Genomic DNA, 21,233 nt, shown 5'->3' with positions numbered 1-21,233 from the left:
GGTAAATTCTGGGGCTCGTGTTTGTGTGGTTATTAATAACCAGATTAAAAAATTGAGTGAAATTTGAAGGCAGATCTGCAGAAAATAGGGATCTGAGGTTGGCCTCCACTGCCAGGACAAGCTGTAGGAGCCATCGCAGCCCAGGGTTGTTATTAAAGAGCGAAGGGTCTGCAATTTCCATCCTGCACTGCCATCTATAGTGCAGCGCTGCACACAGCAAACAGCCCTGCAAAAATCAAACCAGAAGCCAAAAAAAAAAACCCACCCCCAACTGAGGCAGCAGGCTGTGAGAAACCTTAGTGCAATGAATTAAATTGTCAATTTAGGGACCGTGGCCTGTGTTGTGTTGGACTGGATGGGAGTGGAGGAGCTTGGGGTGTGAGTCCCACCTGCCCTCCTGTCTGGGCGCCCCTAATTTTGGGGGGTTTGCAATAGAATTTCATCCCCTCCAAATCAATACAGAAATGGCCAGCTTTCTCCAGGGGACAGCTCAAGATATACTAAATCAGAGGCATGAAACCAAAACCCATTTTGACTCTGATGAGCAAAGGGAATTTCTCTTTATTTTTGATTTTTAAACCAGATGTTGCTTTCATGCTCTGAAAGCTCCGAGACAGCTGAATGGATTTTCTTCAAACTCCTCACACGCACAAAAAATTCACCTTTGGGCTGCGAACAACCTTAAGAAATTGCACTGTGATGGGGATTATTTTTTTCCCCCTCCCCTCTTCCTTTTTTTGATTTGGAAAGTTAAAAGGATCCTAAAATAGAAGCTGAGAATTGGATTAAACATCCCTCTGTTAACTCTTAGCACTGCTCCAAGTCTGCAATTATCATCGCTTAAGGTGCCTGGCTCCCATCCTTCTTACACTTCCAGCTGCCACACTTTTTATTAAAATAACCACTAAAATAATGCTGAGGACCAGCTCATCTCTGGCGCAGTCTGAAGAGGGAGCTTTGCTGAGAAAACTAAGAGAAAGCCCAGGTTTGGCCCAATCTCATGTGCATTCAAGATTGACCTGTGAAACTGGGGAAGGAGATGGAGGTCAGAGGAGGTGGGGAGCCCTAAATCCGGAGAAACCCCCCTGTGCTCCTGGTGGCCCACCAGCATCCTTTGGCAGGAGGGGCAGAGGAACTGTGCGGCAGTGTCAAGTGCTTTGGCCTGGGCCATCTGGTATTGAAATATGTACCATGAGACCTGCGATGCTAACAGAGCAGAAAACTAGCACAGCCAGTTCACTGCCAGCAATGGATAAATACCTCACAGGCAGCTTTCCTGACCTGAATGTAGCTAGAAAGGGACATGAGAAATAAAAGGTGAAGCGATATCATATGCATGCCATATGTAGTTATTTAAGAAACCTTGTAATACTGTGGAAATCCGAGTTTTGTTCCCATCAGTTCTCTGTTTTTCAAGATCAAGCTCAAGAGCAGCTTCCAACAGAAGGGCCGTGTGGGATGCCTGATCCCAACAACAGCCTCATTGTAATATTCATTAGTGGTCTTGGGAAATGCATATCTAGCTTATTACAGTCCCTTTCTATATTGTATGGGAATATCTAGGAGGGTTGGACGCTTTGGAAATGTTTTCATTGACAAAGAGTGGGCCAGAATCATCAGCTCCTGCTCTCACCATTAATTTTCAGTGACCCCCATTTGCGCTGATGAGTACGCAATGTCTTGCATGAGTAACTACTCCCAGTCTGAGCACAGAGCAGACGAAGCCCTGTGTGAGTACGGGAGGAAAGTGGGGTGGGCTTTCCCAAATAAGGGATTTCAGCCACCCAAAAACGCTGGAGATTGAGGGGGAGCCGTTCGTGACCGCTCAAAAGGATTTGGTGAGAGCAGCCCTTCGTGCGGAGGAGCCAGACAGGCTCTCTGCAGATAGATGCATCAGTCAGCTTGGCCACTAGCTGTTTTAACAGAAAATTATATGCTAAATCAAGCACTGGGAAACAAATTGCACACTCAGCTTGGCTGGAAGGCCAGCCTCTGGCACGGACAGCTTTTCTCAGCGGAGGCACGTCCACCTCCTGCGGGACCTGCTGCCAGGATTTGCCTCTAGCAATGCTGGACGGATGGAACAAAAGCAGGAGTCGCAAGGGCAGCTTAAGCATGTGGGTGCTGTGTTTGCTGCCAAAGTGTGTGTATTTTTCCCAGTTTTCCACTAAGGAAAGTATGGCATGGAGCTGCCTGCTGGAGGCTTGGCTTGGGGTGGAAGCAAAGCAGGAGGCCTGCCCAGGGAAAGGCTGGAACCTGCTTGGCTAAAGCTCTTTGGGCAAGCCAAGGTGTTCCTGGAGGGATGAGATGCAGATTCATGTGCCCTCGTGAAGGGGCAGCATCTCCTGCTCTTGTGCTGGAGGCAGGAATGGGTAAACCAGAAACTCACTTTAGCCTCCTAGCTAACAATATCAGCAGTAAACCTTCCCTGTTTACACCTACAGTGATTCCTCCCCTTGTTCTTGCAAGCCTACTTCAATTTTCTTTTTATTCTTGTGCATGTATCTGCAAATAGCCGATTACTCGTGTTAGACCTTGCCAATAAATTGTATGCTTTTTATTCGTTTCCCTTCCTTCCGGAGTCAGTTTGCATTAAGTACCACTGCAGCGTGCAGAAGGGGTTCAGGCAACGCCTTGGTGGCCACATAAAACACGTTATTATTGAGCATGGCCCCTCTTTCTTGCAAAAGGAGCCCTTGGAATATGCAAGCAGCTGGAATATGGATATTTTCATGACCATAAAAACTTCATTTTACTTTTATTGCTATTGAAAAGCCCCGGATAGGTGCATTTCTCATCTAGCTGATTAATCTGAGGTTAGAGGCCACTGCACCAACAATTACACAGATATGTACCTTTCTGCATGTGGAAGCAGTGTATCTCAACCTCTTTCCAAAAGAAAATCGAAGGCAAAGTGTTGCTAGCATGGAGAAACAAAGAATATCCTCTTTTTCATCTGAGACTCCAGCGCAGGCTCGCTACGCCCACTTAGGCTCCTTTCAGCTCCCAACATGCCTCCGGGTTGCCTAGCAATCCTAACAATATTTTACGAGGCCTTATTCCAGAGGCACATTTTGCTAATGCCGAATTTTAGCTAGAAGCTCCAGGAGACGCACGGAGGAAGCCTGAGATAGCAACACCCCAATTTACTATAGCCAGGATACGGGGCAGGGGGGGGAATACCAAATTATCATGATGGCGTTTAGCAATAAGGTCTTGCATCGTACCCTGTGAGGCAGCGCGCTGCCGGGGTGGTCTCCGTGCCATCGGACGGCTGTAGCAACACAAACACGTATCTGTGAATGCGCCGAGGCTCCAAACAGGCACCTCCAAAAGGAACTGGCCGCTGGCGGCCAGCGTGCCTACGGCAGGCTCCTGAGCAAACGTCTAACGGAAAGAAATGACGAGGGAAAGCAACTTCTAGATGAATGGGACAGAAAGGATCCAGTACAACCAGATGTTGCCATCCTGTACTCGGCACTGGTGAGGCCGCACCTCGAGTCCTGTGTTCAGTTTTGGGCCCCTCACTACAAGACAGACATTGAGAGGCTGGAGCGTGTCCAGAGAAGGGCAACGAAGCTGGTAAAGGGTCTAGAGCACAAGTCTTATGAGGAGCGGCTGAGAGAACTGGGGCTGTTTAGTCTGGAGAAGAGGAGGCTGAGGGGAGACCTGATCGCTCTCTACACCTACCTGAAAGGAGGTTGTAGCGAGGTGGGTGCTGGTCTCTTCTGTCAGGTGGCTGGAGACAGGACGAGAGGAAATGGCCTCAAGTTGAGGCAAGGGAGATTTAGGTTAGATATTAGGAAAAATTTCTTTACTGAGAGGGTTGTCAGACATTGGAATAGGCTGCCCAGGGAAGTGGTGGAGTCACCATCCCTGGAGGTATTCAAAAAGCGAGTGGACGGGGTACTTCAGGACGTGGTTTAGTGGGCATGGTTGATGGTTGGACTCGATGATCTTGAAGGTCTTTTCCAACCTAAATGATTCTATGATTCTAATGTTGGGTGCCTCCAGGGAAGGCTGCCTCCATCGCCCAGGGTTGCGCCCCAGGGTGACTGATGCTGGGAATTAAAAGGGCTGAAGGGACCGTGGGCTCCAGCATGGCTCAGAGAGCCGGGGGGGACCTGCGACCCCCGGTCTCCCGCTGCCTGGGCTGGTCGTTCAGCTCCACCTCGGCAAGGCCCTTGGCACACGCGCAGCTCCCCAAAATCAGTGGGTTCAGGGTTGTGGGGTCCCAGGTCCTGCAGCAGCAGACCCTGGGGTCTGCGCTTGTCGAGGTGACGCATTAAACTGGCACGACCTGGATGGGACACCCGTGGTAAAACTCGTCCCGGCTGGGCTGCGGCACTGCTGGTTGCTGAGTCTCGCCTGGGCGGCTGGTTCGCATCTCCGCACACCGGCAAAGTTCAGATGCTGAGCGGGGACGGGATGGGGACAGGTCTGCTGGTGGAGCGACGGGCAGGTGGAAGGAGGCTGCTGGGAGATGACATCCACCAAATTACTTTCTGCTCTGAGCTGTACAGAAAATAAGGATACCAAAATGCATAAATCTGTTTCAAATCACATTCCCTTGGTTTCTCCCTCTCTAGCCCCAAGCAAACATATAACCCCAGCATAAACAAACCCTTGGGGTTAGAGTCAAAGTTTCTGAAGGCTACAGAGCTCCTATTTTTATCTTGTAGTTTGGCTAATGCAAACTTTGTCCAAGACCCAAACTTTCTATAAGTTACTTTTAATTGTTGGGGGTTTTAAATCCTACCTTTTAAAAGAAAAATAACACCCTTAGTTTCATCAAATATTACTCCCTAATAGTAATCTCTTGTGAACACAAACTGAATTTGATTCAGCGATTGAACACTTACATGATTATTATTCTGTTGATAAAGAAATGACCTTTGGTTAAATTCAGCAACTGTTTCATTTCTATAAAACATATATTTTTATAAAAAAAAATCAATAGACATGTTTACATGCCTTCTTATTTCTCTCTCCCTGTTTTTGGAGGGGTTTTATTTTTTTCAATTTCCAGGGTGCACAGGGTTTTTTTCTAAGCAGGTAAACATGTCCCCTCCTGCCTGTAAAGCAAGGCATTAGCATGAGGAAACTGGTAAGTGAAAATTACTCTAAACTAAAGTGAGATGCATTTCATTGATTTTTTCACTGGCCAAGCTGAAGGACAAGTAAATTGGATTTTTAAAATCCTTTCACTTTTAATACTCTATGGTTATTATTAGTAATGTAAGTAAGTAAAACTGTTTATAGCAGATGTTTTTCTAAAGTTGACAGTGTGCCCTTAAAGTGACGCATGATGATTGTAAATCCAGGGGTTTCCAGCACTTAAGGCAAATGCCCTCATTGCACTAACATATCTAACTAATGCAACCAACTGAAAAGGGGAGCGCAGAATGGGAAAAGGAGAGAGTTTCACACTTAATCCAGGATTTTGCTGGGAACTGGTGTTAGTGCTGGAAATATAATCAAAGGTTAGGTTTGCTCAGTGCTTTAGAGGTGTCCGCAAAACAGCAGGACGTTTGCAGGAGTCCCTCCTCCAGCACCTGCTCCCTGCTGAGAGGCTCCAGTGATCCCAAAGGATGCTCAGGACCCACTGAAAGCAAATATGGTTTACAAGTGCCTTTGCTAGTTCTTACTTCAAGGATAACCCGTTAACGGCCAAAGCCAAGAACAGGTCACAGCAACTTCAAATTTCCTCCGCTGGGATGCTACGCAGCGGCTGAAGTCCAGGGCTATTCCCACATGGGTCCCTGGACACCTTGGTTGGGTCTGTGTCAGGGCACTGTACCCTTCACCTCTGCCCTCGGTCCACTGTCTCTAACTTGAGAAAAACCAAAGCCACATGAAGACCGGCCACCACATCCTTCCTCTAGGTCTAGCCCAGGCAGGAGGGTGTCCACCATGTACGCGCATCCCTGGGATGCTCCAGGCTAGGAGCCCTGAGCAGGGCAAGAAAGGCTGAATCCAGACCTTTTCCTTTTTTCCTGGCATGGCTTGGCCCAGTGGGTTTTTTTCCCATTCAGAAGGAAAGTTTTCGGTATCCAGCATGTTGATAGGTGATAGCTGATTAAAAGAGAAAAGGACGCTGTCCATTTCTGGAGGGGGAATTTGTTGAAGAAGCACTTGAACGCAGCCACCTCCGATGCCCGGGATAACGCAGGGTCCAGGCTGCTGGGTCGCAGCATAGAGATAACGTAGCAAGGAGGCCATTTATACACATAACCTGCTGGTTATGGATCTGATTCCAGATTGCCTGTGTGGTTTATGCCTGTAAAAATATAGGAAGGAAGTCGGGATCAGGCGTGACCACTGCGGTTTTGGCAGCATGTTACACTGGCTGCGTATCATGATATATATACGTCCTCGTAAGTGTGAATCATGATATAAGGTTTGGGACAGTAAATATGCAGGTCCTGTGCTTTTTGTTTAAATGTTTTTTAATAATACAGGGCAAATTCTGTAGCTTTACTGGCTCCTCTACCTTCTCGGGCAGGTTGTTAAAGCAAGATATTTAAGAGCGGCTGCTTCCAACCCTCCAGACAATGCACGGAGCTTGTTTTCAGCAGCGACAGGCAGTTTATGCTACAGTTGCTCATAAAAGTCCAAAACCATAGTCATTTGGGGCTGAAATGCTTCATGTTTGGTATCAGATTTTATACTTATTGGTTCAGTTGTTTTTAGCTGTTGAAAAGTATTGTGGGGTTTTTTTCCTCTGTTCACATTGATGGAAAGTGAGAAAATGAGATCGTTCAAAAATGACTAAAGCAAATAATTCAGACCTGGCTTGTGTTGTGTATTTCACCAAGGTCTAAGTTTCAAGCCAAAATGAAAGTAAGTTAGCTAAGCGGGTTTAAAGCTCAAAGCGCACAGGCCAGTGTAAATTTCATGAATTATTTTAACTGCAACCCATGAAATGGTATTGCTTTTGTAAAATTATCTCGACAACAAATGGTCTTGTTCAAGGCTTTCCAAAATGGGCTATCATACATCAGACAGGCTCTGGCTTGGATTCTAGAAAAGCGACAGCATTTCTGCATGGGGAATGAGCAGATCATATAATATCTTAGGGAATGGCAGAGTCTGGGCATCAGATGTTCCTAGGACTTTATTGTATTTCAGAGAACTTGCTGTGAAAATACATTCTTGATAAGTGTGATTTGAAAACAATCCCTGTGAAACCTAAATAAACTGTGATAGAAACATTTCCAGCATACTGGAGTTTACAGTAAACAGGATCACAGCTGATTTAAAAATGAAAAAATTCATTACTATGGAAAGAACAATCTTTCCAGGGTGTGCTGCTCTTGGGAGGGAGCTAACAGATGCAGCATCTCATTTAGCCCCATCTCACCAGGCACCAAGGCCACTGCTCAGCACCCAGCACGAAGCACACAGCACCTTGCAGGAGGCAGCCCTGACCGAGCAGGGTTTAAGTGATGCCCCCCTTGCACTAGGTCCCACTGTTTGCATGCCTTTTTCTGTCTCTGATGCTGCTCCCTTCAGCATAGCAGCCTATTGGCATTAGGAAAAAAATGGTGGGTTTGTATCCTTTGTGAGCTTTCGGGACCATGAGTGCTCCCAACCACATTTCTGGCTCACTGCTGTTGTTTTCTTCAACCTTCTGCTGATTAAAAGCTGTGTGGGGAGAAGAAAGAATTCCTCTGCCAGTGTATCACCTCCTCCACAGGCCAACCCTTTCTTATCAGGCCATCTGGATTAAAACCTGGCTCAGAGCTGCTGTGAAAGATTTGTAAAGCCGTTCTAATTGAGGAGGGGTATTTACGGGTGTCCCAGATGGGATGAGGGCTCCGCTGTGCTCCCCAGACCCTCAGTGGCAGGTCACAGCCTTGATGCCACTGCGAGCCTCGCAGGTGCCCTCCTGGTCAGAGATCCGCGTTGTGGATGCAGCCTCTGCAGGCAGGCAGATTTATACCGGTTGCCCCAAATCAGGAGCAAGGGTCGTCACTGGAGAGACATGAGGATCGGGGTAAAAAGCACAGATCATGCAACAGAATTGAGAAAACAGGTAGAAAGCCCATGGGAGGCTGGGTTGGACACTGTGCAAGAGTGTCTGTGTGTGAGAGAGACAGATACTATCATGCACCTGAATATGTTTCAAAACAATGAATTTTATTTAACTTCTTGCAGCCGCTTGGTTAAGAAAATCCTAGCAGATGTGTATAAGTGCAAACCCTTTTTTGCTCCAGTGTCACAGCACTGTGATTTCCCTGAGACACAAAGCAGAATTAAAACCCACCCAGCTGGAGAAAGAAGTGAGGCTGCTCCCGAGTGCAGATGCATTGGGAAAAGTAGCTCCACAGATACAGGGCACATTGTTTATCACTTACGTTACTTCAAATCAGTATGGACAAAAACCACAACAGTGTTCAAAACGTACTTGATGGCTGAAGGAAGGGAAAGGGAAAAGTGCTGTGGGGAGCTGGGCAGGAATTTGAGGGAACACTGCCCTCTTCTTTTGTATTTTATCGAAGTATTTGTGTGGTGCTGGTCCTGAATTCTCTGCTCGCTTGCTAATGATGCACACTTTACATCAGTGGAAGCCCTATCGCCCTTAACCCCATCAGATTGGCACCACGCTCAGGAGAAATGCTGGAATGGGCTAGCCCGGAGACAGCAGCGTCTCTTTTCCTTAGAGTAATTGGTTTCTTTCACTCTTCTCCTCCTCCTTCCCCAGGTCAAGACTGCGCGCATTAGGCTAGCTTTCATTGTGAGCATCAATGTGTTGTCTAGCTACTGGGTAAATATATTAAGCAGCTCACGCCCAGCGTGCAGCTCACATCGTTCCTTTCTGTCGAAGCTGCTTTTCAATTACACTTTGGTCTGGGGGTAGAGCAGATTTCCTGCAGTGTCGAAGCCGGGCAGCTTCTTCGCTGAACTGGGGCTTGATAAATATGTATTCAGTCTCATGCATCAGAATTGCTATAGAAATGCAGCATTTCACTTACAGAAACTAAGTGTTTTTAAGCAGATGCCATCCAGCAGATAAATGCAGAAATGTACCGTTTTATCACTGTTTTTGCAAGATTTGTGTTTGCCCAGTGTGGTGGTATCTGGGTGACCATAACAACCCATTACATTCATTTGCCCACAACTGATAGCGCAGAACAGATTACTGCCATATATCGCTGTATTGAGACAGTCAGCGATGACACACTGCCAGACAAATATTTGACAAAGGACAGTCAGGTTTTGCACCGCTCTCTGATTAACGTCGACTCTATCCCAGCTACTTTCTGCTCTCGCTGTCCCCTTCCCAGCTGCTTCGTTTGAATGTTTAATTTCTCCTCCCGGTTCAGGTTGCCCTATTGCATAGACGTGGCGGAGCAGGGCAGCATCTCAAAATGGCTCAAGGTGTCTCTACAAAGTAAGTGCCAGAAGGGATTATTTCTGCATGTGCACAAGCAGTCATGCTTGTACAGGGTCTTGGCGTCGCACCATACTAGTGCCCGAGCACAGTCCTGGCTGGAGCGAGCCCACAGCTGGCCTGTTCGGATGGCTGGGGATGGCCAAGGTGCTGTCCCCGCATCCGAGCATTGCACCAGTGCCTGGCACATCACAGGGGTGGCACAAGGACCGTACTGTTCCCCAGCTCCTGCCGGGGCTGCTCCCTCCCCTCGGCTCCCCGCAGCTCACGGTACCTGGCTGGCAGCTCCCGGCCACCTGAATATTTTGGTAGGCAACTTGTAGAGTCAGGAAGTTCAGCCACACCTGCAGACATACCCGTCTAAAACCCTGCCGAGGAAAATGAACCACTTTAAAGTCAATCCAGCCATACGGGATGAGATTAATTTAATTCAAACAATTTGGAGTGCATTTACGTCAGGCATTTACAGTGGGGCAGCCGGCTTGACTTTAAGCAGGATTAGTTGACTGGAGAAGCGCAAAGCGTTTCCTTGTCTGAAGGGCCCTTGGTTTGATGCCGTTGCGGGGTGGATTAGAGCCGAGCAGAGCGCTCTGTTCCTCACAGCGCAAGGAGCTTAGGGAACGGATGCCACAGGCAGATGGGCTGGTGAGACACGATGCTAAGCACAACCCATCAAGCAGCTCAGAGGAATCCTGTTTCTGTACACCGCTTGATCACATTTTGCATGAAGCTGGGGTTTATCTCAGCGGCGGTGCTGGCTTAAGCAGCAAATTCCACTCAGAAGAAATGTCCAGGCAGAAAGAAAAAGGCTTGTTAGGAAAAGAATCTCACTGATTGGTGCGGTGGGAGTGTCTTGGTGGCTGCAGAGTGACCGTGACACGTGCGGACGTGCCCATCGGCATCCCCAGTTCGGCAGCCCTGGAGCAGTGAGGCTGCACTGGGTCTGCGCCGGGAGCCCGAGAAGCCTCTGAGCAGCGCGAGGATCTTCGCAGCCAGCCTCACGTGCCAGCCCTGGGGTCATTCCCCGACTGGAGCTGCAGAAATCCGTAGCCTGTATCCAGTGTGGGATGGGTAATGACGCCCAGCCCTGGCAGTGACACGCCTCTTGGCCCCACATCAGACGGGTCCACAGGGCTGCCTGCAACTCCTGTATTTAGAACCACCACCCCACTCCTGCCCATGCCAGGGTTGGCTCCTGCCTTGCCAGCCGGCCTGCCCGCAACGCGTTTTCCCATGCAGCCGTGGAAACATTTACTGACAACATCTGGTAACAGCCTCACCCTATTTCTGATCCTTTCAGGGTCCTTCTGGGCAAATGCCACCATTTGGGGTTTTAGAAAAGCTTTAGACTTGAACTAAAATCTCTCTGGAGCTGGTTTCTCTTTTTTTTGATAGGTCAAACACTGCTGTGATTTGAGGTCTCGCCTTGCCTGCTCACACACACCTGCCTACCAGCCTGAGTCCCTTTTTTAAGCACACTTAGCAGCACTCTTGTCCTGGTGTGAACGGGCAAAAGGCTTGAGCTAGCTCTCCCATCAGGCAGTGTGCAACTGGCTCTCACCTACCAGATGGCCACATTTTACTTTCTGGCCATGAACATTTGCTGATGCTGAGCAGTTTGGAGCAGGAGAGGAGCTCAGGCAGATGGGTGCGAGCGGAGCAGCTCCACACCGGCGTCCAGGTTATGCCGCTGCTTTGTGCCGTGACCCCGCTTATTTGTTCCTTGCCATCTGAGAGCACTATTTCGGCTGCAATTTAACTCCAGGCCTGCAGGATGGCCATTTCTTGCGATCACCTCCCTCCTCCCCACGCCCCTTCTGGGGATTCCTTTTCTCCCTCTCCTGCCCTGGGGACTGCAACCTTTTGCTGTGCCTGGCTCTGCTGAACCTTGCTGGAGAGCAGACTCTGCTGCATAGGAAGTGGTATCGGTGTTTTGTAAAAGACGGTCCTTTTCTTTCTTCCTCTCGGTTGGTATTGAACTGTAGTGGCAAAGAGCACTCTTACTGAAGATGATGTCTCGGGTGAGATGTCTAACTCAGGTCCCGACTGCTCAGCAGTCATTAAACATCTCAGGGAAGATGTTCCAGGAACAGGGATGTTAACCTTGTGGTCCTGGACCGATTCCAGCTCGTTTAATTACAGTCTTCATAGCTGAAATTTGCTCTGCACTTTTGACCAGTTATGGGATTTTTTTTTTCCCCATCTCCTCTAAGCTGTCGAGCAGCCTTGCTACGAGCTGCCACATTCCCCACACGAGCCGAAGCAATAAGCAATTACGGCTGCTCCCTTTCCCAAGATTGTCAAATTCATTGTATTTTCTGGTTACTTAACAATTTGGGATTCTGCAAAGTATCACCGGCTCACCTATACAGAAAAGTTTCACCTGTTTAATCTGGATAATCTAACCAGTATAGCGTATACATGATCCAAATACATGCTGCTGTTGCAAAAAGCATGACCTTTGTCATTCATACAAGTAACTCGTATAATATAAAAAAATATAAGAAGTAATTTGAAGTAATAAATAGTGTAATGCGAGCTAAGCAACCTACACACTCCCTTATAATGAAAAACTATACGAGATTAAAGCTGTATATTTTAAAAACGCTGTATGAGTACATGCATATATGTATATGGGTGTGTGCGTATATATATAAAAAACCTCTCTAAGAGCGTGTTAAGGTGTTTTAAACTCACACCCTTCTGTACCTGGGATGAATCTCCCCGTTCAGCAAGCCTTTGCAAGCAGTCCAGGGATATTAAAATTGCGTTGCCATTAAATCCCCCGCTAAGAGCGCGGAGGGGTTTCGGTGTCATGACATGAAGAGGCAGCAACACGCCGCTTCACTCGGCCTAAGTCGGTCTGAGCCCACGGCAGCTCTGCACCGAAAGGCGGGCGATGCCCCGGGGCCCGGCTGTGGGGTTGGATGTGTCCCTGCCCCACAGAGACCCCCGAGCGGGGACAGTTTTTGGGGTGGGGGTACCCCTCCGGCGCGGCGGGGCGGGGGACGGCCAGTTTCTGAGGCGATTCAACTCACGGACCCGGCAGAAAGCGATTTTTCTGCCAGGTTCCGGGGCGAGGCGGCCGGAGTCCCCTCAGAGGGGGTCTCTCCCTCAGCACCTGCCCGAGGAACGGGGCCCGGGGCCCGGCGCAGCCGGCCCGCCCGGGCCTGCAGGCGGCGCCGCGTCCCCGCCGAGCCCGGCGCTGCCAGCCCCCGCCCCGCGCCATAAAGCGCTGCTGGGCGGCCGGGCCCGGCGGTGCTGCCGGGGAGGCAGGGGAAGGCGGCGGCGGCGGGTTCGGCTCCCGCTCCCGCTCCGCCCCGCTTCTCCCCCCCCCCCCCCCCCCCCCCACTCCCGCCCCGCCGGCTCCGCCCCGGAGGCCGGCACGCTGGCTCGCTCCCTGCCTGGGAACATGGCCGAAGTCGGGGAGGACAGCAGCGGGGCGCGGGCTCTGCTGGCGCTGCGCTCGGCGCCCTGCAGCCCCGCCGCGGCGCCCCCTCCCGGGCCGCCGCCCCCGGCCGCGCCGCCCGCCGCCGCCTCCGCCGGCCCGGTGCTGGCGAGGCTGCAGGGCCGCGAGTTCGAGTTCCTCATGCGGCAGCCGGCCGTCACCATAGGCCGCAACTCCTCGCAGGGCTCGGTGGACGTCAACATGGGGCACTCCAGCTTCATCTCCCGGCGGCACCTGCAGCTCAGCTTCCAGGAGCCGCACTTCTACCTGCGCTGCCTCGGCAAGAACGGCGTCTTCGTGGACGGCGCCTTCCAGCGCCGCGGCGGCCCGGCCCTACAGCTCCCGCCGCAGTGAGTGCCGCCGAGGCGGGCGCCGGGCCGGGCCGGGGGCGCGGGGGCGGCGGCAGCGCAGGGAGGCGGCGGGGGGGGCCCGCGGGGCTGGGCCCGCTCCGGAGGGACAGGGACAGGGAGAGGGAGAGCCCCGCGGCCTGCGGGGAGGGACCCGGGGAAGGGCCTGAGGGGGCGGAGAAGGACCCGGGTCTGGGTGGAGAGGGGCTGAGGGGGTGGAGAGCCACCTCCGAAGAAGAAGAAGGGGACGGTGAGGGGTCCCTCGGCCCCACCGAGGAGACGGTGAGGGGCCTCCGCCCCGCGGAGGGGACGTGGGTCTGCCAGGAGAAGGGCCTGAGGTGATGGCGAGGGGCCACCGCGGACGAAGGGGACGGTGAGGGATCCCCGCTGCCCACGGAGGGCCTGAGGGGACAGTGAGGGGCTGCCTCTGAAGAAGGTGGCCTTGAGGCCCTCCCCAGACCGCAGAGAGCCTGAGGGGATGGTGAGGGGCCCCTCGCTTGAAGTTGGTCACGGTGGGTGAGGGACCCTCCCCTGATGGAGGGCCCGAGGTGGCATTGAGGGATGTCTGCCTGGTGACCAGCCAGTGGATCCGCTCGACATCCACCTCAACATCAACAAGGGATCTCCTCGCCTTCCTCGCCTTGTTGCCGTCCGCGACTGAGAAAGGGGATGATGTTCGTCAGGGCTGGGGCTGCTCTCTCTGAGGGAGCCATGACTGGGGAAAAAGTGTGAGCCCCTCGCCGCAGGGTGCCCCTCCAGCGGGCTGTGCCCCGTGGTCATTGTCCTCCATGCCTGCCTGCCAGCAGACTCATGTTCAACTGGTGGCCCTTAAGGGGTTTCCAAAAGATAGAGAAGAAGGACTCTTGTCAGTGGGCTAAAACTTGCTACACCCAGGGCTTGTCTTCCCTGGAAAAGATCTAGTGGAAAAAGTTGGAAAACCACTTTGCCAGAGTGCTTATTTTAGGGTTGGCAAGTTGGGTGTTGTTCCTGGTGTCTCTCTGGGCTAACAGAAAAAAGAGGGAGTCGGGCCAGGCCAGGGGTGATGTTGCTCACCAGGAGCCCCGGAGAGCAGGCGCTCAGGGTGTCTTTGCTTGGTTGAGGAAGGGGAGAGGGATGCAGAAGTGTTCTCTGTGCTCGCAGGGAGGTAGTTGTCTGTGCTGTGTTTTAGATAAACTGTCTTGCAGAAAGAAGAATGAGGTTGACGTTAATCTATTTCTTCCTCTGAAAACATTGTTTATGGTTGCTGAGCACTGTCCAACGACTGCAGTGCTTCACCCCAGGGGCAGCAGCGTGGTAGTGGTGGGTGATGTAATTCCTGCGTGCATCTCTTCAGGTTGTACCAGACAGACTGTGTCTAATGCCATCTCTAAGTGAAAACACGCTGTAAAGGCAGGAGATTGGGTTTTTATGATGTTCCACTAGGCTTTTTTTTTTTGTTCGTATAAAACGCTGTTTTCGTCTGGCAGTTTTTGGCTTTGGTACCATTTACCTCCAGCACCAGGGTCCTGGAGTTATCCCTCTCTCACCAGCCTGTTGCTCAGGGGAGGGTTTTTTAATTACTCATTTCCTCTGCAGGCTGCTTCATTTTGTACTTAGTAATTTAGTTATAACTCCCTAGCTACTCGCTCTCTGAGGCGTTTTGGTTTGTAACGTGTTCCATTTTCTAAAAGAGATGTCCTTTAGTATCTGTTTAATTAATCTTGCTTTGTAAAACAAGACCACCCAAAGCCCAGGGCTTTTCTGTTGTCACTCCCTCTGGCTCTGAGTTTATCTGTGCGAGCTTTCTCCTCCCTGTCATTCCGTTTCTTCAGTTGGTTAATCATAAGCATTGTGCTCCAAAACTCTCTCAAGCAGTGACTTGGTTGCTTGTTTCTCTCCCCTTCCATTTGCTCATGACTCCTGGAATGGGAATGGCAATTTTCCTTCTTCGTCGCTTTAAAGGGAGGAGTTTAATTACAGTTATGAACTCTGCACAATAAGGGATCCTCTTTGCTTGGCTGCTGTTTGAGCTACATAAATAAACTTGATGCTCCTCCTTTTTTCCAGAGTAGGAAAACGTTTTGCATCAATCTAAAGGAATTTGCCCCCTTGCTTCTAACAGGTAAACAACTCCTTGCCTTCTACTGGCCAGTCAAGGGATTGTAACCCAGACCAGGGGCCGGGGGGGGGGAAGAAAATCCTGTTGAAGCTTCGTATACACAGTCATGATTGAGCCTTTAAACTGTTCTCCTGTCTGCTGTTATATCCACTCTTGAAAAATCAGACAATTCTCTCCCAGTCACCCCCCCTCCACATGCACACAAGTACACACACCTCCTCCCCCAGTAAACAAAGCAAAGCACTGGCTGGTGCCGTTTCTCTTCTGTAGAGAAGCCTGTATGGTTACTGCTAGCCAACTAATATTGTCAAAAGTAGGACAAAGTGAAGACAGTTTGTACCACACAGGTTTTATGGTACAAACCACAATTTTTTCTGAATATTATTTTATGGTAACACTACTGCCCTGTTTGATACAGCCACACCTTCTCCATGTACCAGCAGAATGTATGGTTTATGTTAAATTTCAGGAATGAATGGCAATTCCATTCAACGATTTAGATGGGAGGTCCTTGTGATGTGGGGAGCTCTTGCTGGTAATCTTCTAAGAACCAGTTGTTTGAAGAGTTGTCACCCCCCTTTTTGTTTCCCCACCTGTGAAGGATAGCAGAAACATGCAAATCCTATTTTGTTTGGACCAATGCAGTCACTGCTGCTGTTATGTTACAAGAAAAGGAGATGCTTGTGCATCATGAGATCATGAATGGAAGCAGAGAGTTCCAGGGAAAAAAGTGTCTTTCAGATGTACTTCATACTATTTGTTAAAAAGTAGATCCTGGACTCATAGATTATATTTCTGAGGTATCTTCTCACTTCACTTTTTCTGTATAAAACTTCTCTGTTATAAGTCCTCTTCTAAGTTTAGAAGTAGTTATTCCTAAAAATAATGGAAAGTTTTGTCAGGAGGGGTGGGGAAGGGAGGAAAGAGGAAGAGTTTGAGACCTTTCTCAAAGACTGTATGTCCCTCCTAACACAACAGACCTGTTCAAAATCAAGGGCCTTTGAAAAGTTTCGTATCACTTCCTCCGTCGACACCATGTGTATGCATAATCTGCTGTAACCAGAATTTCACTGCTGGGCAGGAGTATCGTATTTCACAGCTGTGTTGTTATGGAAGATTATATTTCACAGATGTGATGACATAACTATGAAGTATAATTAAACAATGATGACCAACAAGGAGGGCATTTCCTAGAGGTTAATGACAGTTAGAAACAAAGTGGGTGGAAGAGTGGAAGGCTCGCACTACAGCTGAAGACCCCTTAATCTATTTAATTAACACAAGTGCCACACTACAGCAGGCATTACAAATAAGATGAAATTATGGAAGTACTTATGTTAAAAAAAAAAAAAAAGTGTTTTAAATCAAATTAAGGATTGCTAGAAACTTTTTTAGCTGTGCTAGTGGAAGCTGGAAATCTGTGTATAAATATCTGGGTATTTTTCTATTAAAAAAAGAGAGAAACTCAAGACTGTCAGTAGGATATGCACTAGATTTTAAAACTATTGATACGAGCAAAAACATAAGTTAGAGCAGGAACCATTAGCTGGAGTACTTTTTTCCTGCTGAAGATTCTATTTTTTTCAAATTTACAGTGTAATCAGATGTTTACAGGATTGGGTTAATTCTGAATTACTAACTTTTTCTTTGTTATCTTCAAAATTGACTCAATTTTTGAAAGAAGGGACAACAAGTTAGAGACTTCCAGTAACTAAAATAAGCACTTCTTTGATAGACACACACACCCCCCACCCCCAGAACCGAAGGAACTGAAACAGTTGAAAGTTAAGCTTGCTAACCTGAATTTTAAGCAGCTATGGGTCAGGTTTTCAAATGCTCCTATGTACAAAAGTTCTATTGACTAAAAATTGCAAATGTTGATTGAGCGTAGCCTGATAATAGCACTTGAGCTTTCTGCACTGGGAGCTCAGTAGATTGGAAAATGGTGCTTGTCTGGGAATATTTTGTGGGATATTTGCTTATTGCTTCTGTGACCGTTTTGTATTTTTGCAGTAGCGCTATTAATGGAGCCTGAAGTTTGTGTTTTCCATTGTAAATGGATACTTTCAGTATGAGATTTCTAAGCGTAAAAATAAGTGTTTTAAACCTGTAGTTCTTTTAGCATTTAGGAAATGGAAGAAATAAAAGGAGGATTTTTTTAGTTTCGGCATAAAATACAAGGGAAGTAAATACACGGATGTATGAAATTAAATTAAAACATGGAGTTAAAATAAAAAAATGTATGTAAGCCCCATTATAGTTGAAAACTTACTGTGCATGTGAATTAAGAGCATGCTGCCTTATTTATAATGGTGTTTTCCTAGGTACTTAAACTTGACAAAAATAAAAATAAATAGTCCAATACTCTGAGCACATATCAAGGTGCTGATCCTGCAAAATTTTATGCATGCATTAATCTTTCTGTATTGTGAGTACACAAGTTCACTTCGGCGTTTGGGTAGTGGGGGTGTCTCCGCCATTGGGGTTTAGTAACCAAGCAGAAAATTGAAAGCTAGATCAACAGTCTTTTCATTTCCCTTTGTAAGGGAGATGGTACAGTCTGTTAGCCAGTAACTCGAGGCGCTGATGAAAGTTCAAAAAATTGTCATAATCTAGGAAAATGGAGAAACATACAACGTATCGCAGTGTTTTGATGACCTCACTAACCACTCGGCCTCCATTCTTGTGGTTAGAACAATGCCATCATGGTGTGTATGAGTGTGGGTATCCTTACATCTCGGAGGGAACTGCAAGCTGTACATACACATACTAAGGAAATGCTTTGACCACATAACCACGACTACAGAACTAGTTGTTTCTGAAATGCTGCGTATGTATGTTGACTCTGATAACTCCTCATGTAGTTTTACTTCTTAAATATTGCGTAATCTGCATTTGCAACCTTTTTTTTGTTCTTTGAATTGCATCGTTTGCTACAACTTGTGGATGGTGGTTTTACTCTCGCTAGAAACTCTTTAAAGATTTGCTGTCTTAGTGTTTTGTCTTATATTTTTTCATGCTCTTATTTGATTTCAAAGACTGTATTTAAGAACAGGTTTTTTTGTTGCACAGCAAGATGGTGATAAAGGATTACTTGATTTTAATTATGAATTTATGTCAAGTAATTTTTGGCTAAGCAGCTCAATTTGTCATGGGTTATGTTAAATGTTCAAGGAAAGTTTCTCTGGTGAAACTACTGCTCTATTTGTTGATTCAAAAATAGCTGTGCTGTAAGTCAGATTGTGAATATAAATTAAGGCTATGCAAAACTCAGTGTATGTTCTCTTATGTATTCTTTTAAACCAAGTTTGGTTCAGTTTAGCTGATGTGTTGATTATGAAAAGATTAATCTAAGCAGAACATGCCACACTTGTCTTGTACATTCTTGTGCAGAGTCTCAACTATAAAGGTTTAAATGTAGTTTCAAGTTAGGCTGGTGTAACCTCTTTGTGTTAACAAACTCTCAATCATGACATGTATGCTTAGCTGACTGTGGGATTCTTCCAGTTGCTACTGGTGTGTTTTTATACAAATATAGGGGATGAATGAGTGTGAGAGTCTTTGCTTTTACAAAAATGGGAATAAAAATTATGAAATCTGTAGTAATGTCTGTCTTAGTTATTTTGGTGCCAGCTGTGTGAGCATCCTGACTGCAAAGTGTCTGTTTTGACTTCTGGTAACAAATGAAAATAATGCTTTTTTGCTTCACCCTCCTGCCCCTGAAAATGGGACACGCAGTCTTGCACCAAATAACTGAACGCATAAATGACAACAAGGTTAATGTGATTGTTTTCTTTGTAAGCAAGCTCTTAGTAACTGCTCTGATAGCCATTTGGCGTCAGAGCTGTTCTGTGGGATGCCAAATTCTCTTGCTCAGTATTGCAGCTTCCTGGAGGAGGAGATGTGGCAACAGGATGTTGGTAAAGAACAGGAAACTACTTGAATTTGCTACTTATGCCATGCAAATAGAGTCTTATTACTGGCCCATGTGTAGTAATTAGTGTCTGCTATTGACAGTTTTTGCAGCAGTGGCAGCGTGGAGCTCAGTGACTGTGTTGTGTGCTTTGGGGGGACTGCACTCTGATACTCTGGGGTAACAAAGGGGACACAGGCTCATTACATGGTTGTTAAACCACTGTTTGAGATTTGACAGTTCGCTCCAGCTGGCTTTCTTATTCAGGGTGGATCTCTACTAGCACTCAGCTCCATATCAGGTCTTCTGACGTGCTAATTTACTTTGAGCTCCTTCTAGCTCTAGTAAGTGTCTGAGCGTTCTGCAGTCAGAGCCAAGGGGCACCGTAACCAGAAATGCTTAACAACCAAGCTTCACCTTACTGCTGGTTAGATGTGATGAGCCAGCTTTCCCTTCCCAATCCAAGGGGAAATGTGGTTTAAAAAAGAAAAATCATGTGCTTTTGAGCTGGCGATGTTAATGAAAAGGGAGAGGAATTATCTCATTTGCTCTTAGTACAGATTCTTTCCTCTCCTTTTTCTTAATAGCAGTCCAGAGCACAGAAGCCTCTCTCCCACGTAGCCATGCCTAACACCAGCTTTGTTTTATGGTATGTGTCTTTGGTTCAGTCCCCATGCATTTAGGAGTTTCCTGAGGTTGCAGACTCATGGCTAGGATATCCACTTCAGGATTCCTACTTTAAAGAAAGAAAAGTATGAAAGCTAAATACTCTGTAGAGCTTAGTCCGTAGTGTATTGGGTGGTTAAGGTCTTTGTTGTCTTAAAATTGCGTATGTCTAGGACAGTCAGCAAGTGTGCGGTGCTTTGTGACTAGTAAACTTAGGTAGCTTTTAAATGTTGGTTTATGCATCTGGAGTGGCTGGTGGGCCCTGATGTAACAGACTGCAAGATTGACACGAAGAAACAGAGAGAGCTGGAGATCTGTGTGTCATTTTGCAGGGACTTTTTTTTTTTTTTTTTTTTTGACAAATCTGTAAAATGAAAAAGTTGAAGCATTTTTTTTGTCTCCTGAATGTGGGCTATGAAAAGACATCTTAATGTACTTCCAGACTTGGTTAATTGACTAATAATTGTGAGTACAAATTATTGTGTGGTCGTAATGCATTCACTTCAGTCAATAATTCAGTATTAATCACTGAATAGTTTTTTCAAGTATTTATAAGTCTCCCTATTTCAATTGAGTGCAGACTCCTTATAAAAGCAGATTGACAAGATGCTTATAGAGCAGCTGAATCTCCCACTTAGGTAAATGTGAGTAAAAATTTTTATCCAATAGTATATTCTTTGTTTTCATAGCACAGATACAATTTTACTAATGTCTATTCACTCTTGTCCACAAACAGTTTTCTGCTAGTAATTCATGCTTTCAGTTTCTTCAGAACAGCTCAATAAAATGCATGTGTGCATTCCTTCTGCATGGCACTTAATTTTTATGAAATACATATTTTATTGGACAGTAAAACATTTAAGGATCTTAATGGCCTAATTAATACTCTGTATCCACTTCTGTGTTGTGTATTTTCCTCTTCGTTATCCTACGGCTCCTTTTTTCATGTCCTCGTGCATTTTTTATCATAAAAATTTCAAGCAGTCTTGAGAGAGCAGTCTATTAGAAGCCTGTTCTTTGAATATTCAGCAGCTCTTAAGTAAGATTTGATTGATAGTCCCTTCCCTCCCTACCCAATCTATTTTTAGTAATTTGAAAGTGAGTTTAATTTCTTGGGTTGTCGTTTGTTGTATATGTGCGATTTACTATGGTGGCTTTCCTCCCTACTTTAAATGTACCAGATATGTAATTTTCACATTGTTTGAGGACATTTTGACAGTTTGGGAGAAATAATGTAGAAATTAATTGGGAGCTCTGCCTTAGCTGAGGGAGCAAATATGGACAGTCTTTGGTTCTGTTAATATATACTGTGTGATTAGGATAGGATGGTAAGTGGAATAAAACTTTAAGCACATTGTTACCAC

The 21,233-nt window shown here is 47.1% G+C and overlaps 1 protein-coding gene across 1 annotated transcript in view; it reads left to right on the top strand.

The window, feature by feature from the left end:
- Window positions 1-12,703: 12,703 nt before the first annotated feature.
- Window positions 12,704-21,233, top strand: part of FOXK1 (forkhead box K1) — a 58,063-nt gene continuing 49,533 nt past the window's right edge. Inside the window, 1 exon segment of the mRNA XM_030001744.2 lies at window positions 12,704-13,195. Coding sequence (XP_029857604.2) covers window positions 12,810-13,195 — 386 coding nt within the window. The 5' untranslated portion in view covers window positions 12,704-12,809.

The sequence above is a fragment of the Aquila chrysaetos genome, chromosome 25 (genome assembly GCF_900496995.4).
Source record: "Aquila chrysaetos chrysaetos chromosome 25, bAquChr1.4, whole genome shotgun sequence".
In the NCBI taxonomy this organism is placed as follows: Eukaryota; Metazoa; Chordata; class Aves; order Accipitriformes; family Accipitridae; genus Aquila; species Aquila chrysaetos.
Note: the sequence above shows the minus strand (reverse complement) of the source record. Positions and strands in the feature narration are given on the sequence as shown.